At 46.6% G+C, this 19433-nt stretch overlaps 1 protein-coding gene across 2 annotated transcripts; it reads right to left on the bottom strand.

The window, feature by feature from the left end:
• Nucleotides 1–183: 183 nt before the first annotated feature.
• On the bottom strand, nt 184–8118 carry rnpepl1 (arginyl aminopeptidase like 1). 2 transcript variants are annotated; one of them, XM_084951735.1, is made up of 12 exons: nt 7757–8118; nt 6242–6773; nt 6017–6157; nt 5768–5919; nt 5136–5252; nt 4829–5064; nt 4535–4648; nt 4330–4442; nt 3168–3276; nt 2852–3079; nt 1908–2050; nt 184–1798 (listed from the first exon to the last, which is right to left on the bottom strand). In XM_084951735.1, the coding sequence occupies exons 2-12, from the start codon at nt 6728–6730 to the stop codon at nt 1502–1504; spliced, it is 2139 nt and encodes a 712-aa protein (XP_084807861.1). In that variant the 5' UTR covers nt 6731–6773; nt 7757–8118; the 3' UTR covers nt 184–1501. The 2 variants fall into 2 exon arrangements, with proteins under 2 accessions (XP_084807861.1, XP_084807862.1); XM_084951736.1 differs by lacking the exon at nt 7757–8118 and having other exon boundaries at nt 6242–7747.
• Nucleotides 8119–19433: the final 11315 nt, after the last annotated feature.

The following is a 19433-nucleotide window of genomic DNA, read 5'->3' as shown; positions in this document are numbered from 1 at the left end:
CTCGGACCCTTCAGAATAAGAGCTGAGTGAACACAGGCAAAAATAAAAAGAATATCTGGACTCTGAGAAATGATGACACACACACCTGCACGTTATTACGTCACAACGTCAGAGGTTCAGTCTCCACGTTAAAGGTCATGTTTCTTTTGGGGCTTTTTGTTCTTATTCAGTTTTATTTATTAATTATATGCTATGTAGTTATTTTATCTTATTTTTTAATTACGTTTACCAATTTATTTTGTAGGTCCGCATATTCAAACTCCCTGAAGGTACAGAACAAATGTCCTCGACACAGAAACGCTTTTCTTTTTCCCGCCGTCCTGGTTGTGACGTCACGTCCCTCTCCTGTATCCGGGCTGAATTCATGAGCTCACAGCAGAATCCAACTCCTGAATAAACTCGAGCCCGTGACGATCGTTTCCTGCTTCCGCTGCTCGGACGAGATCAAACGAACCGCTGAATCATCCTGTAACGGACCGCTTCTCCAGCTTTTATTGTGAACGGAAGGCCCCAGGGCTTCCGGCACTTATGCCCCTTCAAGCTAACGCCTAACACGTCCGACTTTTCCGGCCTGATCTGAGAGTGAAAGCACCCATAGAGACAATCATTTTATTGTAAATCAAACACGTGATCAAACAGGAAACAGTTTCAGTTATTGACACGCTAATTCATGAATATAAATAAAAGATGCATTCATTCGGTTCTGAATTTTCTTCATGGATTCTGATTGGATATCGGTGTTTATTAAAGGGTCAGCAGTTCATAAAAACAAACGTCCATAAAACAGTAAAAACAAACAGGCAACACGAGCTCGCCCATCGGACCGTGGGCTCGTTTAGTCAGAGGTCAGGTAAACATGAGGTTTCAACCGTTATCTTCAACATTCAGAGAGCGAGGAGGCGTTCAGTGTCGGTGGGACGTTTCAGAGCCCAGACAGAAGGCTGCGTGTTCCCAGCTGCACGAAGGCAGCGTTAAGGTGATCTGCTGGTGTTCTGAGGTCCTTCAGGTGAGTCCACACAAGCGGAGGTAGAGTTTAAACACTGTCACAGAGGCTCCGCCCACACAGTGATGGGGGCAGAGACTTCAACAAGGCAAAGGCACTCACGGCGAAACCAACCAGCAGTGAGCACACGGGCAGAGAACGAGCGTAAGGCTGAAATGTTTTTCTCACTGAATCATCAGCAAGCATGGCGTCTCCGTCCCTGCCCGGTCGAACTCCGCCCACACAGCCTAGTTGCTGAGCGAGTTAGCACGAACGCAACCTGATTACGCGACGCCGCTCTGGTGGCGCGTTTCTGCCAGAAGCTGAGAAGAAGAACGACCTGACCTCTGCTCTGTCGTCAGTCGCATAAAAACACTCTAGGGTCCAACCAGGGCCCTCCTCGGGGGCGCCGGACACAGGTCAAGCTTTCAAGCAGTGACCTTTGACCCACATCAAACCTTTTAAAACATCTGGAGTGAGGCTTCCTGTTGATTGTTTCTACTTCCTGTTGTCCGGGCATCACGCCGAGACGTTGACATCACGCAGAGCAATGGTGGCAGTTGTCCCGGCGGCTCCGCCAGGGGAGGCAGTCGCCACGGCAGCAGTTGGCTCCTGCGGGGGGGTGGAGCCGGAGGAGGGAGGCAGAGCGGAGCCATTCTGATTGGTCGAGCTGGTCTGGAACAGGATTTGCTGCAGCGTGCGTCTGAGGTTCGGATGCAGCCGCCGCTGTGTCTGGTAGAAGATCTCCACGGCAACACACTTCATCACCCCAGCAACCAGGTCCTCATACAGCGGCACTGTGTACATCCTGGACGTCTGCGGAGAGGGAGGGGCAAACATGTGACAGAGTAGCTGAGCGACCCCCTTAAAACTATGTCTGTTCTGATTGGCTGAACGTCGCAACAGGCAGGTGGGCGGAACTTACGTGTTTGTGCAGGAAGGCTCGCACTCGCGGCAGGTCGGGGTAGAAGCTGTTCCTCACCACCATCTGCAGCCAGCGGATCTGCACCTCGGCGTTCAGCCCGTCGAACAGCGACGAGTACGAGTCCGACAGGCTCGCCATCACACCTGCGCAGTGACATCATCATTCATCACTGAACCTTCAGTGGACACCTGTCACATCACTTCCTGTGTTCTGCGCGGTGAGGAACATCAAGGCAGTTTCTCAATATCTGTACCTGTGTGTACTTGTGATCCGGCATCAGTCGCAGTACTGTTCCCGTCAAAGTAACAAATCTAACATTAAAATATTTAAATTCAGGAGGAAGCAGTTTCACCGGGAGCAGAAACGGCGTGCTGATGCGTGGAGATCCTGAACGCTGCTCCAACAATGATCTGATTATTTGTTCCAGACTCTTCCAAACCAGCTGTCTGTTGTGAGTGTTTACTAATGCTATGTTGATTGGGAGACACGGAGCCCGTGTCATGTAGTGATTGTGCTTCGCTGTATGAAACAGATGATCCGTCAAAGTGCTGAAGATACTTTTTGAAATATCTTTTTCCTGAAGTAAATCTGCTGCATCATGTGTAACAGTTAAATTAAGAGGGGGTGAAGCTGTGATGTCATCACGTACACTGCCGTTCCAATAGCAGAACGATCGCGCTGCGTTCTCGGGAAGTCCGAACTCCCGTGTGAACTTACGGAGTCCGGACTAGCGAGGACGTCAGTACAGACTTGCGTACTTGAGTACTGAGAAACGGCCCACGTCCTCGTCACCAACCATTTGCAGCAAACAGGAAGTCACATGATCCCTTTCATCAGTACTCGTATGTTTCATGCTGCGGAGTACAAATACTCGAGTACTTTGCACTCGAGCAGATTATTGCAGGCTCTGAATGATGTGTTGCAGTGTTTCTATGGCGACTTACTGTGCGGCAGCGGCGAGTGGTCCAGCATGCGGTCCAGGAAAAGGACGATCTGAAAGGTGCTCCAGGTCGAGAGGTCAAAGGTCGCGAGCGCCTCTAGGTCAGGGGGGTCAGCGTTCCTCCACAGGTCGCACAGATCCTGGACGGGCCCGATAAGAGCGCCGCCCGCTGACAGGTCTGGCTCGTAGAGAGGCGGGCCGCAGCCGCTCAGCCAACGCTCAAACTCTAGACCTGAGGGCGAGCATACACACAGGAAGTGATGTCACAGAGAAGACTAGGAGGCTGCTGACACACAGGTGAGCTGAAAGTGTCTCCTGACCTTCTCTCTTAGCGACGGCGGCATCCTTCAGCTCCGGGAAGTAAGACAGGAAGTAGTCTATGAGGTCCTGAGCCACCACGCTCTTAAACTTAAACTCTGAGATGTAATCCTGTGACACACACGATGCAAACGCTGGTCACATGACTCTGAGCAGCCCTCATGTAAAACATCCTGATGAAATGTAAATCTATGGAAACGTGGAGCAGAAGTATGTGGACACTGTGACTGTGAAAGCGACTCAGCTGCTGTCCACAAACAAACTGTCACAGTCACTGCTCGAACACACGTGACACATGTATGACTCCAGTGTGCGTGTGTGACTGTGTGTGTGTGTGTGTGTGTGTGTGTGTGTGACTGTGTGTGTGCGTGTGACTGTGTGACTGTGTGACTGTGACTGTGTGAGTGTGACTGTGTGTGTGTCTGTGTGTCACTGTGTCACTGTGTGTGTGTGTGTGTGTGACTGTGACTGTGTGTGTGTCTGTGTGTCACTGTGTGTGTGTGACTGTGTGTGTGTGTGTGTGTGTGACTGTGTGTGTGTCTGTGTGTCACTGTGTGTGTGTGACTGTGTGTGTGTGTGTGTGTGACTGTGTGTGTGACTGTGACTGTGTGTGTGTCTGTGTGTCACTGTGTCACTGTGTGTGTGTGACTGTGTGTGTGTGTGTGTGACTGTGACTGTGTGAGTGTGACTGTGTGTGTGACTGTGTGTCTGTGTGTGTGTCTGTGTGTCACTGTGTGTGTGTGACTGTGTCTGTCTCTGTCTGTCTCTGTCTGTTTCTGTCTGTCTGTGTGTGTGTGTGTCTGTGTCACTGTGTGTGTGTGCGTGTGTCACTGTGTGTGTGTCTGTGTCACTGTGTGTGTGTCTGTGTCACTGTGTGTGTGTGTGTGTGCGTGCGTGCGTGCGTGCGTCACTGTGTGTGTGTGTGTCTGTGTCACTGTGTGTGTGCATGTGTCACTGTGTGTGTGTCTGTGTCACTGTGTGCGTGCGTGCGTCACTGTGTGTGTGTGACTCTGTGTGTGTCTGTGTCACTGTGTGTGTGTGTGTGTGTGTGCGTGCGTGCGTGTGTCACTGTGTGTGTGTCTGTGTCACTGTGTGTGTGTGTGTGTGTGTGTGTGTCACTGTGTGTGTGTCTGTGTCACTGTGTGTGTGTGTGCGTGTGCTGACCCTGAGGAAACAGTCGAAGCGTCTCACGTCTCCGCTGATCTCCGACAGATACGACACGAAGCAGAAACCTTTCTCGTAGGTGAACAGGTTCATCAGCGTGCTGGGGTTCACACCTGGAACAGGTCACAGTGATGTCATCTCACCTGTGCGAGTGGACACCACACGTCCATCTGTGTGTGTGTGTGTGTCTGGGTGGGGGGGTCACCTGACTCAAACTTGACCTGCAGCCTGCTCACGGGGTTGCTGTCTCCAAGGAGACGCAGCTGTCTGTGGAGGGCGTCCAATCGCACAACAGTCTCCAAGCAGGTGAACGGCTCACCTGAGGGCGACAGGTAACCCGAGGTGACCAAAAGTATGTGGACTGAGGCTGAAGTCGTTTTGACTTTAAAAATCAACAATCAGCTGTTCGTGACTTCAGGTTCAAACACGTAAAAACTGAAAATGTTTTAAAATCTCGCCAACAAAAACGTAAATTCTGAAACGGTGAACGCAGCGTTACCGTAGGCCTCCGTGGTGATCCTTCGCTGGGCGTACGTCGCCAGGCCTTCGCTCAGCCACATCTCCTCCCAGGTGGCGTTGGTGACGGTGTTGCCGAACCAGCCGTGGGCGATCTCGTGGATGACGTCGATCAGCAGGAACTCGCTGCTCTCCAGGATGGAGGCGATGATGAACGTGAGGCAGGGGTTCTCCATGGCGACGATGGGGAATGAGGGAGGGAGGAAGACAATGTCGCACCTGAGGACGAGCCGTGTCAGCGTCGCCGAGGATGTTTTAAAGAAAGTTTGGTCAGAAACTTAAAGGCTCACCTGCCCCACAGGTAAGGTCCAAACAGGTCCTCGGCGACGCCCAGCCAGCGCTCCACGCTGCCCCCTAGCTTCTTCACTGCGCAGGACAACAGGCAAGGCTCCGCCCACACACGACTCCTGAAAGAAGATTGGCCGAAGGTCAAAATGTGTTTCTGCACAGATGTAAATATTTTGTTTATTATCATCTTTGACGAATGTTTCAGGATCCTTTAGCTCACGTTTATCTTTCATACTGATAACTGATTTTCACTGGTTTACATTATTTTAATAACTCGCGCCTCGGTGTGCTGCAGGTTTTAGACGAATCAGCTGATTTAAACGACTAAATGAAAACGTTCCCCAGACGCCTGCCGATGAGCTCGTCGTGTGACTCAGGTGTGCTGACCCAGGGCGACCCCTGCAGGACACCGAGGCCTGGAGTGCCCCCCCCCTGATTTAACATCAGAAATATGAAAAATGATCTGTTTGTTTGCCTAAAATCATTTTTAAAATTTTTGCTTTTATCCAAACAAACTGTAACATGTTTCAAACTCACTCGTCGGCAAACACATCAAAATATTTTACATCGAAAAAATATTTGGACTCATTTTGATAAATAATGAAAATGAAAACGTTATTTTACGCGGAGCGACCTCGGCCCGACGTCTACGTGCTGCAGCTCGCCGGCCACCAGCGCCACCAGGTAGGAGGGTACAGGAAACTCCATGGAGAACTGGAAGACGCGGTCCTGTTTGGAGTACGAACTCCGAGACGCACTCATGAGGACCGTCACGCCATCCGGGACCTGCCGAGGAGGACGAGCAGAAACGGCGTGAGTGCAGGTGTTAAAGGAAACGCCTTCTGTCACCGCTCTGATGTTACCTGGGCTCCGCGTGACTCACCCGGACCGTGGCGGTGTACGTGCTCTTGACGGCTGGCGTGTCGAAGCAGGGGAAGAAGGAGCGGTTACACACCGAGTGACCCTGAGTGAAGACCAGAGGACGAACCTGACCGCAGGTGAGCTCCGAGTCCAGCCACCAGATCTGCAGACACACACACACACACGGGTCACGCTGTGGTCACCTTCAGCATGCTCACGCTGTACAGACGCCGTGTCGTCTCCTTACCGCCGGCCCGTCCGTGGTGGTGTAGCGGACTGTGATCTGGACCGCCCGGCCTGGTTTCACCGCCGCGGTCGGCAGGCTGATGCTGAGCGACGAGCCGTAGTCGGTGAACGGGTCCACGCGGTACGTGAGGGACACGGGCTCCTGCTGCCCGGCCCCCGGCACCTTACAGTCTATGGAGTGGATCAATAAAGAAGGGTGGGAGTCCAGGATCAGGGAGCAGACCCCCGGCTGCACCGGAACCAGGTCCAGAACCAGCCAGCCGCTCATCTCCTTCACTGCAAAGTTCAGCCGCAGGTCCAGGTGGAAGTGACACAGCTGGAAGCTCCTGAAGTTCGATGCGGACGCCACATCCACCAGGGGGCAGCGTTGGGATTCCAGACCCAGGCCCGCAGAGGGCCGGGCCAAGTCCCCGGAGCACCGGCCCCCGGAGTCCGGCAGGGATTTACGGCAGCAGCACAGCGAGGTGGGCGCCTGGTGGAGCTCTGCCATGGTGAGCTAAAGCTGGGACCAAACCTGCTTAGACCGGAACCAACTGCATGAGACACGAACAAGAACACACCTGTGATGTTCAGGAACACAGAGCAGAAACCCACCAGGCCCGCCTCAACGCTCAACACCCAGTACCGATGCCAACAGGACCCCAGTTTAACACAGAATCCCCAAAACTACCTTTAACTCACAGTTTTAGTCCAATTAAAAAGCACATGATCCAATCCTGAGTCTAATCCTAACCACAGTAAACTGACACCCACCAGTGAACCCAGTACACAACTCAGGTACTAACCCAGTTTAACTCAGGACTCGATGCGTAGCCCAGTTTAGCCCAAATAAGTAACTTTAACACAGCAAGAGGCTTAGCGTCAAAACTCCATTCAAAACCTCGTTAAAGAAACGTCTAATTTTACGCCTAAAAGGACATTAAGCCCTCGGTGAAAACTCATCCTGTGTGTCCCTGGATCCTCGATAAACCCAGAAGTTTGTATTTTTAAATCATTTTAACATTTTATAAACAGTTTAGGGCCAAATGAAAACTTTTAGTCCACATCTAAACCCAGCTTTACCGGTCATCCCCGGTCCACCCCATTCAAAACCTCAATAACACAATATTGAATTTAATAGTCAGTCCGCTGAAGACTGAAAATAAAGCAGAATAAAGGCTTCGCTGAGCGTGGGCTGACCTTCTGCCTGCTTCTCTTAGATTTAAGGAACTATTTGACGAGTAAACTTTGGCTCTTTGTCCATTTAAACAACATTTAATCAAACTTAGCAAACACTGACAGGCAGTGTTTAACAGCCCTACTTGTTAAACCGGAGTTAAACTTAATATAAACAACAAGTTCAATTAAGTCAGAGACCCGAAAGAGCTCCGACACCCGGGAAACTCTCAAAGCCCAGTTTAAAGCGCAGTTTTAGGGACTCGGAGGAGTTACAGTGGCGGCTAGCAGCGCTGGAAGTTAGCAGCTTTAGCTCGAAGTGAGTGAAAACAGCACTTTAAGGTCAGCGCGTTGAACTGACCTGGTTAGCAGAGCCGGCTAATCAGCGCATTAGCACGGCGCACTGTTGCGGCTTCACGGGGACACATTTAAGTAAAATCCATCGGGACCGCACGGCGGAAGAACCAGGCGGACACCGGCTCCCCGGGAGAGCTCAGCCCGGCTCCCTGCCCGCAGTCCCGGACACCGAACCCGCGTCCTCCCGGAGGCTCGATGGAGGCTGGAGGTGAGCTGTGAGTCCGAGACCGAGCGGCCACACACGGACACAAAGAGGCAGAGGACACCGGCGGAGACCCGGGGGACAGTCGAGGCTCCGCTCCGGACTAAACAGGAAGTAACAACAGCGGGAAAAAGTTTATGCAGACCGATGAGTGGCGCTGTGGAGGCGGGTACACGGATTGAGAGGGCGGCTCCATCCAGTTACCTGTTCATCCACCCATCAACGTATCAGTCTATTGATTCGTTCCACGACCACGATGCTCCATGTGACACACAATCAACACAGGACTACATAACGTGCAAAGTGTGCAAAAACTGCAACAAACAAAACAAAAACAGTGCAAAAGAAAAGTACAACAATGACAGTGGGTTGTGCAAAAGGTAACTTGTATTAAGGTGTGTGTGTGTGTGTGTGTGTGTGTGTGTGTGTGTGTGTGTGTGTGTGTTCAGGAGTCTGATGGCCTGGGGGAAGAACCTGTTCCTCAGTCTGGCAGTGAGGGCCCGGATGCTCCGGTACCTCTTTCCGCGGATGCAGCAGGTGTGACAGGTGTCTGTGATGGAGGGAAGAGAGGCTCCAGTGAGCCTCTCAGCTGCTCTCACTAACAGTTGTAGAGCATTGTGATCAGCAGTTACCATCCAGACAGTGATGCAGCTGCTCAGGACGCTCTCGATAGTCTCTCTGTAGACGGTGGTGAGAATAGATGGAGGGAGATGGGCTTTCCTCAGCTTCCACTGGAAGTAGAGACACTGCTGGGCCTTCTTAGTTATGGAGCTGGTGTTAACCAGGAGAGGTTCTCCACCAGCTGGACACCCAGGAATCTGGTGCTCTTGACGACCTCCACAGAGGATCCATCGATTCAACCATTCATCCACCCATCAACGTATCAGTCTATTCATCCATTTACCCAGCCAACACATCAGCTCAGTGGAAGGATCGTGGTTTTCTGGAGTGTTCTGTGCACACTGAGGAGAATGGAAACATTAACATTGAAGCTCCCACACACAGAGCAGTACCTCCACCCTGTGGAAGGCAGACTCAGGAGTCTTCGCCACCACGACATCCCAGTGTCCTTCAGACCCAGCCACACATGCAGACACAAACTAAAAAACGTAGTGTAGCTGTGCAGCAAGGACAGCTCAGAGCTGTACACTGGAGACACCAAACAGCCACCTCAACAGGACTCAGCTGTTCATCTGCATCTAAAGGTCAAAGGTCAGTCTTTGAGGATGCCAGTGTCCACATGTTGAACTGGAAGACAGACGGTTTGAACAAGGAGTGAAAGAAGCATCTATGGCTGTGTCCCAATCCAGTGACCGCGCGCATTTGGAGACCGATTATGTCACAGCGACGCGATGAAGGGTGTCCCTGTCGAAGTGTACTCCAAATGCAGTCAACAAATGTACCGTTCATTTCCCCAAATTTGAAGTGTGGTCCGGTGTAGACTTCGTGGTCCCATATATCCCACAATTCATAGCGCGGCGGTGGATGTGGATAATTTGTTCGGAAAAAAACGATGGATGCCTGAAGCGGAGCAGCCGAAGAGTAAACTTTCAAAAGTAAGTACTGAATATTGTGTCACTTATTTATGTACAAATGTTTAATAATGAAGAACATTAAAACATTACTGTTGGCCACATGTCAGCAAAGTTATGTGACATTAGTGAAGTTTGTACTAACTTGGTTTTAAAGCCTTTACTTTAAAATATGCGCCGTTCAATAGTCGACCTTAATCTAACAGAGAATGTGATGATTTCATGGATAATTAAAGTCAGTCATATATCCACAAACACAACAGGCTGAAAGTCAGTGATGCTGCTCGGTTTGCAGTCCTGAATATCACGGCACAAGCAGGATCCGCTGCACTGTTAATGTTAGCTATGTTATATTGCTGCCTCTGTTCGGTGGTGTCGAGCCAAACGGACTTTAACGTGTGTTTGAACGAGCTGACGGTTCACTCGTTAAGCTGAAAGAAAGATGCTTTAATCACAGCAGTCACACATGTGTCCACTGGACCATCTGGGAACTCTTCTTGTTTAGCACTCGTAATAACACAAACACTAAATCCTCCTTCTCTGGTGCTGTTGTGTAGCAGTGTGTACACCTGAGACTGTCACCTGTCTGTCTGTCCTGCACTCTCTCTCTGTTTCTTTCTCTCTGATTGTGGAATAAAAGTATGAACATGTGTTTATAAGTTACACTTGTGTTTGAATCCTGCAGCTTATCACACATTTGATTTCCATGCGTGACGACTGCAAGTGTCCAGAGTGAGGACAGACTGAGGGACCCACTGCTGCACATCATCTGTGAGGCTTTGCATCCCTGATGATCCACCAGGACAAACTCAGCAGTGTGTGAGGAAGAGGAGGAGGAAGAGCCAGCAGCAGCTGACAGATGGAGAGAATAGACAGACTGTTCCCTGTTTGTGAAGGACTGCTAGGAAAGTTTAACATAACTGTCTGTCCTGAATCAGTCTTATTAGGTAATGTTCAAATAATGTGATCATCCAGTGTTTTCAGTGTGGGAGAAAGTACTCAGGGCCTTCAAGTTACACACTATGAAAGGCAGCAACAAGTTTAATGTTCAGAAACCTAAAGTATGTATCAGCAGCAGAATGGAGCTAAAAATAAATGTTTGTTTCAGTTCTATGAAGCTTTGAGTATTTTGGATCAGTAGCTGCTGTGTTTGTTGCATCATATTGCTGTAATTGTTTATATGCTTTATATATTCTGAGCTAAGTTGATCTATAGTGTTACATCATATTCTATAAGGATGTTATGTGTTTGTAGACTTTCTGCCCAGTTTGACCAATACTCGCCCGTACTACGAAGCGTGCGGTCGCTGGATTGGGACACAGCCTATGTCCACTGTGAACGACCATCTTTGAATAGAGGGCGGGGCTTACCACACCAACTGTCTCCCAGGGTTTTGGAGCGTGATGTCACGGGAGGGGGCGTGACCACCGAGGCGCCATTTTAGCAGGCCAAACAAAGAGCTAAAGGAGTGCAAGCATCAGTAATGGTTCGTCCTTGCTGTGTTGTCAGTTGTTAGATCGGACAATCGGGAAGGGAATAAGCTGGAAAACGGGCTCTCTTTTTACTCTTTCCCCACCTGGAAGCATCACGAGGGAGCTCATGTATCGATGTTACCAAAAGTAGGCGTCTAGCCTGGATAGCAGCTGTGAGACGAGCTGTTCTCTACCATCCCCAGATATCTGTTGGTGCTACAGACATTTTCATTCAGGTAAGATCTAAATAAGTTCATATCACTCTTTATAGCCTATTAGTTTTATTTTCAATGCGCTCTGAGGTCATAGCAAATTAGAACAAACATCCCACTAGGTTTATATCTGGGACTCTCCACCATTTGACCTTAGAACTGAAGAAGCTTCTCGGATGAGAGGTGAAACGTCTTCAAGTAACTTAAAGAAGTCCAGACGCTTTTCTTTGCAAGCTCCTTTGACTACGATGACCTGGATGACTGAGAACCTTCACAGACAAACATCCTAATGAGTGATTTTGTAGATAAATGTTCTATTTATAGAGTTGCTAATTGTTTTTCATTATTGCAGCAAACCAGCCAATGAAATGGATAAAACACATCCTGACTGGGTTCCAGCGCTACACAAGGGGCACTCCGAAATCCCTGCTTCAAACTACATGCTACATGCCAATCAGATTACTTCTTCCATGTGAGGGTGAACATGTGCCCCAGTGTGGTAGTAAAACCAGGGGAAAATACTACGGTGGCTGGGAAGTGCAAATCACATTTACAACATTAACAACAAAATAACATTTCCGAAAACATTTTAACAAGTCTGCAACAAATTAACAAGTGGCTCTTGACGGAAAGGGATTGTCTGAAATACCGGAAGTGACTCAACGATTAGGCTTACTCCATATTTGTAGTACAGAAAAGTGATTTGTAGTCAGCTAAACGAGGGCTTTTCAGAGAAGTAGTGTTCAGTTAATGTTTGAAGAGATTTTACAAAAGAGTATGGGTGAGATAATGATGTTCAGATTTTTAAATGTCACGGGGATTTTCTTAAGAAAATATCCAGACCTTAAAACCGCCATGGTCCACACTCCAGCCCAGCAGGTGGCGGTAAAGTGCCTTTAAATTAGCGGCAGAAGAATAAGCAGCAGCTAAACGCGGGATGTCAACAAACGTCGAGAAAGTAACTCCTCACTGCGCTTCGTTATTACCCTGACGGTGCTCGCTGCACTAAAAATAGATGGAAAATGTTTTGCCCGTTTTGTGGCGTTAGCTTCAGCCTCTTCACTCCTTTTTGTGCTTCCTGTGGACGGTCTCTGGAGCTTTTGCGGGACACAGACCAGGCTGAAGGATCAGACACCCTACAGTACTGCATTCAATATTTCAACGAAGGTCACTCATATAGTGTTATTATCGTGGACATGATGTTAAGTTTACATGGTGTAAAGATGAGTTTAAGGAGCCTTAAAAGTAAACTCAATAATGCTGGACTTTACCTAAGAAAACATTTTCACTCCGGAACAACGATCATTAACGCAATCAGAGCGGAGCTTCAAGGACCTGGGCGATTGTTTGGGTATCGAACAATGTGGCAGGTACTTAAACAAAAGCATCATCTTAAAGTGAAGAGGGATGATGTGATGAAAATACTCCGGGAGCTCAGTCCTCATGGATGCCAGATGAGAACACGCAGAAGATTCATTAGGAGAACCTATCATTCGCTGGGACCCAACTACATGTGGCATGCTGATGGTTATGACAAGCTCAAACCATTCGGTTGGGCCATTTCAAACCTATATTAATGCAATTGTCTTCCATTGACCACAGATACGGCTCCAGGGACTGTGGGTTCCTGATTCAACAATCTGAACTGGACGCTTTTCCTGAGTCTAGGCTGTCAGTAGTTGTATGTGGGGACTCAAACATACAGGAGTATCTGAATTTTGTAATGGAGCAAAATCATTTTCAATAGCCAGTCTGCTGGGAGTCTGCCACTGAACTTTACATGAAGTTATTAGAAATTGCACATTTCTAAATAACTGGCTTTTTGTTGTTTTCACCAAAACCTAGAGCATATGCTGTATTTTTGGACTAGGCTACATGAGTTCAATTCAATTCAATTCAATTCAATTTTATTTATATAGCGCCAAATCACAACAAAAGTCGCCTCAAGGCGCTTCATAGATACAGAGAAAAACCCAACAATCATATGACCCCCTATGAGCAAGCACTTTGGCGACAGTGGGAAGGAAAAACTCCCTTTTAACAGGAAGAAACCTCCGGCAGAACCAGGCTCAGGGAGGGGCGGCCATCTGCTGCGACCGGTTGGGGTGAGAGAAGGAAGACAGGATAAAAGACATGCTGTGGAAGAGAGACAGAGGTTAATAACAGATATGATTCAATGCAGAGAGGTCTATTAATACATAGTGAGTGAGAAAGGTGACTGGAAAGGAAAAACTCAATGCATCATGGGAATCCCCCGGCAGCCTACGTCTATTGCAGCATAACTAAGGGAGGATTCAGGGTCACCTGGTCCAGCCCTAACTATATGCTTTAGCAAAAAGGAAAGTTTTAAGCCTAATCTTAAAAGTAGAGATAGTTTCTGTCTCCCGAATCCAAACTGGAAGCTGGTTCCACAGAAGAGGGGCCTGAAAACTAAAGGCTCTGCCTCCCATTCTACTTTTAAATACTCTAGGAACAACAAGTAGGCCTGCAGAGCGAGAGCGAAGTGCTCTAATAGGGTGATATGGTACTACAAGGTCATTAAGATAAGATGGGGCCTGATTATTTAAGACCTTGTATGTGAGGAGCAGGATTTTGAATTCAATTCTGGACTTAACAGGAAGCCAATGAAGGGAAGCCAAAACAGGAGAAATATGCTCTCTCCTTCTAGTCCCTGTCAGTACTCTTGCTGCAGCATTTTGGATTAGCTGAAGGCTTTTCAGTGAGTTTTTTGAACATCCTGATAATAATGAATTACAGTAGTCCAGCCTGGAAGTAATAAATGCATGAACTAGTTTTTCAGCGTCACTCTGAGACAGGATATTTCTAATTTTAGAGATGTTGCGCAAATGGAAGAAAGCAGTCTTACATATTTGTTTAATATGTGCGTTGAAGGACATGTCCTGGTCAAAAATGACTCCAAGGTTCCTCACAGCGTTACTGGAGGCCAAGGTAATGCCATCCAGAGGAAGAATCTGGTTAGATACCATATTTCTAAGATTTTCAGGGCCGAGTACAATAACCTCAGTTTTATCTGAATTAAGAAGCAGAAAGTTAGCGGCCATCCAGGTCTTTATGTCTTTAAGACATTCCTGCAGTTTAACTAATTGGTGTGTGTTATCTGGCTTCATGGACAGATAGAGCTGGGTGTCATCTGCATAGCAGTGAAAATGTATGCTATGTCTTCTAATGATGCTGCCTAAGGGAAGCATGTATAATGTAAACAGAATTGGCCCCAGCACTGAACCCTGTGGAACTCCATAATTAACCTCAGTGTGTGAAGAGGACTCTCCATTTACATGCACAAATTGGAGTCTATTAGATAGATATGATACAAACCACTGCAGTGCAGTACCTGTAATACCTACAGCATGTTCTAATCGCTCTAATAGGATATTATGGTCAACAGTATCGAACGCTGCACTGAGGTCTAGCAGGACAAGCACAGAGATGAGTCCACTGTCAGAGGCCATAAGAAGATCATTTGTAACCTTCACTAAAGCTGTTTCTGTGCTGTGATGAGCTCTGAAACCTGACTGAAACTCTTCAAATAAACCATTCCTCTGCAGATGATCTGTTAGCTGTTTGACAACTACTCTTTCAAGGATTTTTGATATGAAAGGAAGGTTGGAGATTGGCCTATAATTAGCTAAGACTGCTGGGTCTAGAGATGGCTTTTTGAGTAAAGGTTTAACTACAGCCAGCTTGAAGGCCTGTGGTACATAGCCGATTATTAGAGATAGGTTGATCATATTTAAGATCGAAGAATTAATTAATGGCAGGACTTCTTTGAGCAGTTTTGTAGGAATGGGGTCTAAAAGACACGTTGATGGTTTGGAGGAAGTAATTATTGAAGTTAACTCAGAAAGATCAATTGGAGAAAAAGAGTCTAACTTAACATCAATGGTACTAAGAGTAGCTGTAGATAATATTACATCTGTGGGATGATTACTGGTAATTTTTTCTCTAATGATAAAAATTTTATTTGTGAAGAAGTTCATGAAGTCATTACTAGTTAACGTTAAAGGGATGGTTGGCTCAACAGAGCTCTGACTGTTTGTCAGCCTGGCTACAGTGCTGAAGAGAAACCTGGGGTTGTTCTTATTTTCTTCAATCAGTGATGAATAGTAAGATGTTCTGGCTTTGCGGAGGGCTTTCTTATAAAGCAGCAAACTATTTCTCCAGGCTAAATGATGATCCTCTAAATTTGTGACACGCCATTTCCTCTCCAGATTACGAGTCATCTGCTTTAGGGTACGTGTTTGAGAATTATACCACGGAGTCAGGTACTTCTGATTAGAGACCTTAGTTTTCACTGGAGCTACAGTATCCAGAGTCATACGTAGTGAGGAGGTGAAATTATTAACAAGATAATCGACCTCTGTTGGGGTAGCGTTCAGATAGCTGCTCTGCTCTGTGTTGGTACAGGGCATTGAAGATGATAACAGTGGGTGGATTATATTCTTAAACTTAGTTACAGCGCTTTCAGAAAGACATCTACTGTGATAAAATCTACTCTCCACCGCTGTGTAATCAATTATTGTAAATGTAAATGTTATCAGGAAATGATCAGACAGGAGAGGGTTTTCAGGAAACACTGTTAAATGTTCAGTTTCTATGCCATATGTTAAAACAAGATCTAGAGTGTGATTAAAGTGGTGGGTGGGTTCTTTTACATTTTGAGAGAAGCCGATTGAGTCTAATAACAGACTAAATGCCATGTTGAGGCTGTCATTTTTAGCATCTACATGGATGTTAAAATCACCCACAATAATTATTTTATCTGAGCTCAGAACTAAATTAGATATAAAGTCTGAGAAATCAGACAGAAACTCTGTGTAAGGCCCAGGTGGACGATAGATGATAACAAGTAAGACTGGTTTCTGAGTTTCACAGCTGGGGTGGACAATGTTAAGCATCAGGCTTTCAAATGAATTAAAAGTCTGTCTTGGTCTTTCATTAATTAATAGGCTGGTGTGAAAAATTGCTGCCACACCGCCCCCTCGGCCTGTGCTTCGAGGTTTCTGGTAGTTAGAATGACTCGGGGGTGTTGATTCATTTAAACTAACATAATCATCCTGCTGCAACCAGGTTTCTGTAAGGCAGAGTAAATCAATTTGTTGATCAATTATTAAGTCATGTACTAACAGAGACTTGGAGGAGAGAGACTGTGATGGCATCAGCCACACAGGGGTAAATTAGTCCATTTTTTACTTTATTAATTTGCTTTGCAGTTTTCTTCATTAATCATTTGGTTAAACCTAACACTGGTATTATGAGGCGCGCACATAGTAACATTGTATGGTTTTTCTAAAATGTTTTGTTATATTAATTATGTTTCTCTTTCTTTGAGTTACCTGGGTTTGGGTGGTGGCTGTTTCCTGTCTGGGCAAAAGGCGTGGCTGAGGACTCTGGGAACAAAATGCCTGCTCAGCAGGACTAACCATGGGCTTACCAGGAGCAGGGGTGTTTTAGGTTTAGTTAGGTTATTCTGTGCTTAGTTAATATTAGTGTGTGTTTTTGTTTCCCCCCTATTGTGTTCAAATGGTTTGGCCAAATCATTATAAAAGCTACCCTCATGTGTCTTTGTAATTAGGTCAGTTTGTGAGTTAAGTTGTGTCTCACTTTGTTTTGTTTAAGTTTTTGGAAATTCCTTTTTGTAGAGTTATATTTAGTTGACCTCTTTTATGGGCCTGCTAAGTATGTTTTTGAATTTTGTTAATTTTGGACTTTTTGAGGGTTAAAATAAAGGAAACCCTTTTTGAAGATATTTTTTTGCCTGTGTCCTCTTTGCTTTGGCTGCTTGGTCCCTCACAATTGGTGGCAGCAGTGGGATCTGCCAGTTGAGGACACAGTTTTTTTTTCTTTGAGGTTTTTTCACCCCCAGAAAAAAAGAAAAATGCAACGGGGAGGAAAGGTGGAAAAGAAGAAAGGAGTAACTGTTCAGAAGGAAGCTGATGCTGAGGAGGAAATTGGAGTCTCTGAAATGGTTGAGAGCACTGAGGTTGAAGAAAGGGAGCCATCTCTGTCAGATCTGATGTCAATATTGCAAGCTCATATGGGTCAACAGGAGGCTCGGGAAGCAAGGCAAGAAGAGGTAACTGCACGACAAGAGCAAAAATTCAAAGCATTGCAACATCAATTTCAGCTTTTACAGTTAGAGGTGCAGTCCCGGACATCACCAGTACCAGAGCTACCATTACCTACCACAGAGTCACCAGAGTCAAGGGAGCTACCTCACATTTCTAGCTCTCCTCAAGCTCAAGCTGAATCCAGTCAGTCATTATCAGGTCAGTTTTCATTGCATGAACCCAGACTGGAAAAGTTGACTGATAGTGATGATATTGAGCATTTTTTGACTACATTTGAACGCATTGCCTTAGCATATCGTTGGGAAAAAACAGACTGGGTTTTTCGATTAATACCACTGCTAACGGGCAAGGCAAGAGGGGCATACGTTCATATGGATATTGATGACTCTCTCAGCTATGACAAAGTTAAAGCTGCAATTTTGTCCAAGTATGATGTTAACCCTGAGACCTACAGGCAGCGATTCCGTTCACTGGAAGTCAGGCTTGATGAGAACCCTAAGGAGTTGTATGCTCGACTTAAAGATCTGTATGGGAAATGGATTCAGCCAAAAGGTAAAACGAACCAAGAAATTGGTGAAATAATCATCCTTGAACAATATTTGAGAATGTTGTCCCCTGAGCTACAGCTTTGGATTCGAGAGCACAATCCGTCTTCTGCAGTGAAGGCAGCTGAGCTGGCAGAAGTGTTTGTAGCTGCCAGGAGGAAAGGGCAACCTTGGACCTGTAATGCAAATAAAATGCAAAAGGAAGGCCCCAAATCAGCCCAGATGTATCATCAAAAGCCATTGTCAGCAGATAAAACTCCTGTGGGTGAGAACCAGTTTGCTGGCAGACTATTAAAAAATTCAAAAAAGATCTTTTGTTACCTCTGTGGGTTAGAGGGCCACACAAAGCCAATGTGCCCAAAAACCTCAGCTAAGATGGTTCAAATGTGTTTCATGCCACGTTCACATGCTGAACATGGGCTCCAGTGTGACCAGACTGTTAAAATGATAAAAATTGAAGCTAATGGAACAACTTTAAGAGCTTTGCTTGATTCTGGCAGTTCTCGTACACTGATACACAGAGATTTTGTGCCCCCCAATATTGTCCGTGTTAGTGACACCATCCCCATTTGTTGTGTGCATGGAGATGAGAAGATGTACTCAACAGCTGACATGTACATTAAAGTGAATGGACAGACTTACCTTTTAAATGTTGGGGTGGTTGATAACCTGCCTTATTCAGCTATTCTGGGACGAGATTTTCCAGTGCTTTTTGATTTGTTGGAGTCAGACCAGAATCATCAATGCAATGTGGCTGTTACTAGAGCCCAAGCTCAAAAATCTAGTGAAACCTCAGAAGTTTTTAGTGCCTTGCCATTTTTTTAATGAGGAATGGGAAGTTGCACCTGGGAAGCCTCGGAAAAGTCGCAGACAGAGGAGACAGGAGAAGTTCCAGCATACTATAGTACACCCAGAAATGCATACTGACCCAGACTTGCCTTTAGGACTTCAAATTCCTGGCAATATAATAGAGTTGCAAAAAACTGATCCTAGTTTAGCTTCCTGTTTTCAGCGAGCGATAGACAAGGACCAAGTAGAGGAGGCAGGCATTAACAAAAGTGACTGTCTTGCAAAATGGCATACTTTACCATCAGGTGGGCTCACTTCTGAAGCTAGTGGTCCCCCAAGAAGTTAGAGAAACAGTGCTTAATCTGGGACACTCTATTCCTTGGGCTGGCCACCTTGGTAAGCACAAAACCACAGCTCGTATTAAACAACATTTTTTCTGGCCTGGCCTCCATAGAGATGTAGCCTACTTCTGTAAGAGCTGTCCTCAGTGCCAGATGACATCCTCCAAAGTCCCTTCCAAAGCTCCACTCCAACCACTGCCTATTATTGGTACCCCATTTGAGCGCCTCGGAATGGATATTGTTGGACCCGTTGAAAAGAGTAAGTCAGGGAATCGCTATATGCTTGTAATCACTGATTATGCAACTAAATATCCAGAGGTCTTCCCACTGAAATCCATCAAGGCAAAATCAGTAGCTTTCTGCCTTGTACAGCTCTTCGCAAGAGTAGGGTTCCCACAGGAAATACTGACTGATCAGGGGAGTAACTTTATGTCCAACTTACTAAAACAGGTGTACAAGCTGCTGGGCATTAGAAGCCTGAGGACCACCCCATACCATC

Source organism: Perissodus microlepis, chromosome 14 (assembly GCF_051167445.1).
Source record: "Perissodus microlepis isolate ML-2025 ecotype Zambia chromosome 14, ASM5116744v1, whole genome shotgun sequence".
In the NCBI taxonomy this organism is placed as follows: Eukaryota; Metazoa; Chordata; class Actinopteri; order Cichliformes; family Cichlidae; genus Perissodus; species Perissodus microlepis.
Note: the sequence above shows the minus strand (reverse complement) of the source record. Positions and strands in the feature narration are given on the sequence as shown.